The sequence below is a fragment of the Marmota flaviventris genome, chromosome 10, assembly GCF_047511675.1.
Source record: "Marmota flaviventris isolate mMarFla1 chromosome 10, mMarFla1.hap1, whole genome shotgun sequence".
Lineage (NCBI taxonomy): Eukaryota > Metazoa > Chordata > Mammalia > Rodentia > Sciuridae > Marmota > Marmota flaviventris.
In genome coordinates, this window is record NC_092507.1 from 120,880,992 (window position 1) to 120,887,875 (window position 6,884).

At 48.0% G+C, this 6,884-nt stretch overlaps 1 protein-coding gene across 2 annotated transcripts; it reads right to left on the reverse strand.

Annotated features, from left to right (window-relative positions):
* Positions 1 to 5,189: 5,189 nt before the first annotated feature.
* LOC114106717 (cornifin-A) lies at positions 5,190 to 5,555 on the reverse strand. Of its 2 annotated transcripts, XM_071618810.1 has the most exons (2): positions 5,424 to 5,555; positions 5,190 to 5,327 (listed from the first exon to the last, which is right to left on the reverse strand). In XM_071618810.1, exons 1-2 carry the CDS (start codon positions 5,553 to 5,555, stop codon positions 5,190 to 5,192), a joined length of 270 nt encoding a protein of 89 aa, XP_071474911.1. The 2 variants fall into 2 exon arrangements, with proteins under 2 accessions (XP_071474911.1, XP_027809587.2); XM_027953786.2 differs by having other exon boundaries at positions 5,190 to 5,555.
* Positions 5,556 to 6,884: the final 1,329 nt, after the last annotated feature.

The following is a 6,884-nucleotide window of genomic DNA, read 5'->3' on the forward strand; positions in this document are numbered from 1 at the left end:
AAAGGCAAATTAAAGCTTCACTGAGATTTCATATGACTTCACTCAGAATGGCAATTAATCAGAATACAAGAAAGCCAGGCACAGTGGCCCATGCCTGTCATCACAGTGGCTCAGGGGGCTGAGGTAGGATCCCGAGTTCAAAGCCAGCCTCAGCAACTTAGAGAGGCCCTGGGCAACTCAGCAAAGCCCTGTCTCTAAATAAAATATAAAGAAAGAGCTGGGGATGTGGCTCAGAGGTTAAGTGCCCCTGTACCAAAAAAAAAAAAAAAAAAAAGTAGAAATAAATGTTGACAAATATATGGGGAAAAGGCACACTCATACATTTCTGGTGGGACTGCAAATGGGAGCAACCACTCTGAAAAGTGGAATGGAGATTCCTGAAAAAACTAGGAATAAAACCATCATTTGACCCAGCTATCCCTCTCCTTGGTCTATACCCAAAGGACTTAAAATCAGCATACTACAGGGACACAGTCACATCAATGTTCATAGCAGCTCAATTCACAATAGTTAAACTATGGAACTAACCTAGATGCCCTTCAACAGATAAATGGATAAAGAAAATGTGGTGCGTATACACAATGGAATATTACTCAGCCTCAAAGAAGAATGCAATTATGGCATTTGCCAGTAAATGGATGGAACTAGAGAATATTATGCTAAGCAAAATAAGCCAATCCCAAAGAGCTAAAGACTGAATGCCTTCTCTGATATGTGGATGCTAATTCAAATGAGGGGGTGGGTAAGGAAGAATAGAAGTACTCTAGATCATATAGAGGGGAGTCAAGGAGGAGGGGATATGGGGGTAGAAAGGAAGTAGAGTGAATCTGACATCACTACCCTATGTGCATATGATTACCTGACCCATGTAACTCTACATCATGTACAACCAGAAGAATGAGAAGTTATACTCCATTATGTCTGATTATCAAAAATGCATTCTACTGTCATGCATAACTAATTAGAACAAATGAAAAATAAAAGAAAAATGACTTTATGACATTCGCCTTAAATGGCTGGATCTGGAGACCGTCATGCTAAGTGAAGTAAGCCAGTCCTTCTGTCCTTGTGGCCACTACTTTAGTCACGGGAAAAACAGACATCCTTCCGCTGGGGAGTCTCTCAGTTGGATTGGAGAGACAGCCCTGTCCTGTGGAGCTCAGTCTTCTAAAGGCTACAGGACACCTCTTTCCGTAGGGTGTTGCAGGTACAGCTAGGGAGGAGCAGGTGTTTTTCACTGTCGTGAGCATTGCTGCCTTTGATATGTAGGGAGGATGAGGTTGGGGAAGGGTCAGGCTCAAGTGGTCCCCAAGCTAGGAGGGGTCTGTGTTCAAAGAATGTGGTGCGTCTTTCCGTGAAGGTGAAACCTCTCAGCAGAGATGAAATGCCCCTCGCCATGTTGCATGGACCCAGAGTCCATAGGGAAGCCCTAAGCAGGACAGGGAAGATGGGATCCAGGATGGGTGCCTGGTGTGGGATGCGCAGGGCCGTTGGATGCAGCCCGTTGAAAGCTGTGTCTGTTAATGCATCAAGGGCCAGTGGAGGCCTCATGAGAGCCAGGCCAGCCATTTGGTTCTGGGGAGGTGTGTGGGGGGGCAGGTTGGGGGAGTGGTGAACATGGTGAACTGGAATAGGAGAACAGGAAGAGAAGCAGGCAAATTAAGTAGGGAAATGGAGAGAGCCAGTTGGGACAAGATTTCCCAGCGATGTCCACCAGAGAGCTCTCCTGAGTCAGAAGTAAGGAGGCAACACCAGCAGCCCAGTGGGACACCCACGGGAAACTCCCCGTTCTCCCTGGGAACTGCCTTATGGAACTGCTCTCCTCTAGACCCCCTGGGGACTCCCGGTCCTGCTCGCTTATAGGAATGAGCAGGCGAGGAAGCCAACCTATAGTCACAAGAAGAAATTAAATATGAACTTTACCTGCACAAGCTGAGGTCAGCAGGCAGGTTGTGGACCGCAATGCACCACGCAGTGGTGGTCTGCGCCTGGGATTCCTCATGTGAAAAACAGTCCCTGCCCTCGACTGCAGACTCTGTAAATGGCATTCTCTTGTCATAGCAAAGAAAGTGGCCGGGGGAAGAGAAAGAGCTCTGTCAGGGAGCGTCCGCCCCTGGCCAGGTACAGGGTAACTTGGGTGGCAATGTTGAAGTCAGAGGGGAGACTGGCGTCTCTGTGAGTGGGGTGGAGGGAGTGTTATTGGGGTTTAGAGTTGAACCGTGGTGTTATGTGCATACCACCAAAATGTCTTAAGACTCTTGCTCCCACCTTTGGGTTGCTGGCCTGGAAATTGCTCTGGAGCCTACAGAAGGTTCCGGACAAACACTTTCCCTCTATAAAGAAGTATTCTAAATAAATGCATCAATTTATGGGATAGACAATGGCTGAAATCTAGAGCTATTCAAAGAATAAAACAATTCATTTTACTCAACGGTCAAACATAGTCACTGTTTATGCTTTGCTATATTTACTGCTATTTTTATTGTGCAAAGATGTGATTATGTCTTATATGCCATAATATTTTATATGATCTTAATATCATCCAAACATTTTTGCATATAACTTATCATCATACTTTTGTGTATATTGTAGTACTTAGATACATGATAACTATTGCAGTACTTAGATACATAATAACTTTGTCAATTTTCTCTGTTGGGAATGCATGCTGTTTCCCTCCCATTTTTTAAATGACATAAAATGCTAAAATGATCACCCTAACAAATAAATAATTTGTACAGGAATGACTATTACCCTGTGGAATTCAGGTGCATGCAGATATTGAAGGATTTTGATTCATTTTGCATTTGACGTCACACCACCAACATCTATGTATCACTTGCCAGAGTCCCCACCCGGCCTGCCCCTTTAAGTTAAGGTGACTCCTCCTGGAGATGTTAGTGACATTTTCCATCATGCTAATGAGCGGTAATTTGAAGTCATCTCAATGTGAGCATACCTTACAGACCCAAGTGATGTCATTCTCTCCTGCTGGTCTGACAACTACTCAACTTGCAAAAACTTTTTAGACTGTGTTTGTCTGTGGTTTGAGCTCTTTCCAAGCTGACCTGTCACACAGGTTTCCTGTCTCCTGCCTCACACCTCTTTGGCATTTTAGACCAACCATGTTGTCATGGAATGGGGTCACACCCGGTGACCTCTGCAGCCCCTCTGAAAACCCCGATTGGCCGCTCATCCTCTGCAGACGATTTGCCAATAACCCAGACCTGGTCAAAGAGCCTCTGAAACCCGCTGGTCACCACGGGGTGGGGCAGCAGGAACACAGGGCTCCAGAGGAGAAGCCGGAAGCTGAGAGTCAGAAGAGCTGGGCTCCAGGGTGATTCAGAAACAGGACTTCTGGGGGCCTTGAGATAATTCTCTTCCCCTTTCTAGATACCCGTCTATCTGAAAAATGAGTGGACTGGACTAATTCCTCTAATTTCCCTAAAATTTATATTGTCATGACCTGTCCACCCTATTTCATGATGGATTTTGATCTATCTTGTTAGTCTTTCTTTTTCTGAAAGCTGCTTGAACTTTTTGGTCTTTTATTTGATGCATTTGTTTTTATGTTTTATTTAGAGAAGTACTGTGTGTGTGTGTGTGTGTGTGTGTGTGTGTGTGTGTGTGTGTAGGGGGAGAGGGAGAGTGAGGGGGAGGGAGAGAGAAGGCTGTGGGTACTTTTTGTAAGGGATGGGATAGGGTAACAGCAGCTCTCTCCTAGGGCAGGCACTACGGATTCCACTCTCCTTCTTCCTGCTATAGTAAGTGTCTTCATGGTGGGAACTCGATAAAAGAAGACTGACTAAGGTGACCAAGGCAGAGTGTGTCTGTGTGTTCTGTGTGACTTGGGACATCTGAGTGTGGAGGTGTCTGTGTGTGTCCATCTCTGTGTATGGGAGTCTGTTGTAAGCATGGGGCAGTGTGGCTGTGAGGATGTGGTTCCTTGCAGAGGGGACGGCAAAAAGGGGAAGATGAATGAAGACAAATAATCAGGTTGGAGTATATACCTGCACTATTTTGTAATTATTTTTTAAAAAAGAAGAAGGACAATTTTGGGGCAAGGGCTCAGAGTCAGAGGTGCCACATACACTTAGGAGTGACTTACACAGGTGAAAGAAGAAAGCCCTGCTCTATCTATAGCTTCTGAAAGTAAAGAAGGCTGGGTGGCCCTGAACACCCTCTTACTGCCAACCCGCGAGTACCCTGTATCTAAGAACACCCCCCCACACACACTGCTCTCAGCGCCAGGCTCAGCCACCTTCGCACTGTCACGAGCCATCTGTGGGCTGTGTGTGGACTGTGTTGTGCACTGTAGCCTCCTGAGGGGATAAGTCTGACACTGGGAACCCCTGGGGGCACTCCCCACAGGGACTGACCCCCTGATGCAGGTGAACTTCCCCCTCAAGCTCTGCCTAAGTTCCCACTTAGCACCTGATACGGGTGTGACCTGCCAAGATGTCAATCAACCTGCTGACTGCAAGTCATCACAAAGCAAGACCCTGCCCTTGAAACCTTACCCCTGGCTTTGATGTACCCCCTTAAATAAACCACCAGAGTCATTTTGTCTTTGTCTTGTTCAAGAACCCATGTCGACTAGATCTACCAGGGGCTTCGCTTTTGTAGATATATTTCTGAGTGTTTGTGTTTTATTATTTGTTAACCATTTGAGATATTAAGATTTAGGGTGGATTAATTATTTGAGACGTTAAGATTTAGGGTGGTCATTTAGGGTGGCTTGGATTTCTCTGGGCAGACGGATCCTCCAATCAGTCTCTGGCCATCTTCCCCCTGAAGTCTGACCACAGCCTTTACTGTACTAGGTCCTGCTTCGTGCAAAGAGAGCATGGAAGGTTGGATCATCCACACACACACACACAGCCAGTTGTGGAGTTAAAAGTGATTTAATGAGGGCAGAACAGGGAAGAGTCCCTTGACCCCTCCCAACATCCCTCTTCAGATTAACCCTGAGCCCCTGGAAGACCTACTCATCCAGTGAGACTTGCAGTCACCTTCAGAGGCTCGGGAACCTTCCATAGAAGAGTGTGAGGGATGTCTTTTTGGGGGGTTCAAAGAGGGAGGGATGATGACTCATGTTAATCACAAGGTCAACAGAAAAATGGGACACCTGAGCAAAACGGAAAAGGGACATCCAGTGGTTGCCTCTTCAAGGTGTGGCTGTGACCATGTTACTTCTGCTTTGTCTTCTGCTGAGCTGGTGTTGGAGTGACTGTCGAGGGGCAGGGCTCAGGCACCTTGGGCTGGCAGGGCTCAGGCACCTTGGGTTGGCAGGGCTCAGGCACCTTGGGTTGGCAGGGCTCTGGCACCTTGGGTTGGCAGGGCTCAGGCACCTTGGGTTGGCAGGGCTCTGGCACCTTGGGCTGGCAGGGCTCTGGCACCTTGGGCTGGCAGGGCTCAGGCACTTTGGTGTGACAGGGCTCCTTGGTTTGGGGGACACATGGTTCCTGGGGTGGAGGCTGGCAAGGCTGCTTCACCTGGTGCTGGTGCAGCTGAGGGGGTGGGGCGCAGGGCTGCTTCTGCTGCTGGGAACTCATGCTTCAGTGACGGCTGGGCCTGGAGACAGAAGAGCTGACTCAGTTTCTCAATGCAACAGAGACGAAGCCAAGTTCAGTGCCCAGTAGATTTCATTCCAGGACCCTTTCAAGGAGAGAGCCTCTCCTCTCCCCTCCCTGACCCCTACATTTGAAAATGAACTCTGGTGGTTTCTGGGACCTCTCAAGAGGAGGAGCGTAAAGGCAGTCTGCTCTGCCCCATTTCAGTGGGGCTCATTCCTCAGCTTCTTCCCCAGACAGGTTACAGCCCTCCTTGAAAAGTGCCTGAAGAAAGCTGGCTTCCTGGAGACACAGGGCGGACGGTCTGGGGAGTGGCAGCACTGAAGTGGCTGTGGTCTATTCATTCCGGATTCTACTGGGAAAGCTATGAGACTCTGTAGTGGGGCTCTATGTTAACCCAAGTCCCTGGGTTTTGGTTCTGGTATTTGCTTGCAGTTTCCTATAAGAATGCACAGTCTCCATCCCATGTCTGCCTGTCAAATACTCCTCCATCATGGCTCACGTCACAGGCCACCACCAAGAGCTCTTTTTAACCAATGGTCTCCCAACCCCTGTAGTCCTTCCCTTCCCTGCTTTCCTTAAACTAAATACCATCTACCTTGCATTGCAGCTCTTTATCTGCCTGCATCACCTTCCGTGATAGGTTGTCAATTTGGTAAGTTCCATATTGGTCTGTTTATCTAACGTGCCTAGCTGCTGTCTTAAATGCAATAGGCGCCCAATAGAGATCCACGAGATGAGTTAAAATTTCCTCAGTAAGTATCACATCAGAGAAAGCTGTGATGTAGACCTCAGCCTGAGCCCTTGTCCTGCTGTGAACTTCCTGTGGGCTCCCTTTCCTTCTCTGACCCCCAGTTCCACGGCTGTCCGCTGAGGTGACAGACTCAGCCACCTCTAAGTTCCCTTCAGACTCAAACTGTGCTCTAATTTAAAATAAAGGTATTCTCTAACTCTAGTCAATACCCTGCACCAACCTTCTTCTGTACATTCGTCTTGTCCAGTCTCCAGTAAATGCAAAAATAAACAGTAAGTTCAAATAGGTTGCCATTGGGGACTCACCTGGTGCTCAGAGAAGAGCGGTCTGTCTCGCCACTCGGGTCGCTGTGAAGGCGAGAGCCAGCTGGCTTTTATAAGATGGACAGCTCTCCTCCAGGAAGCAGAATTGCCTGTCACACATGACTCACTCCCCGCCCCTCCGTCACCCTTTGACTCAGCTTTCATGATGAAAACGCCCACCTGGTTTAATGGCCCTGGAGGTCTGACGATGATGTCATCCAGGTCCCACTGCCACACACACCCCCCCCCCCAGAC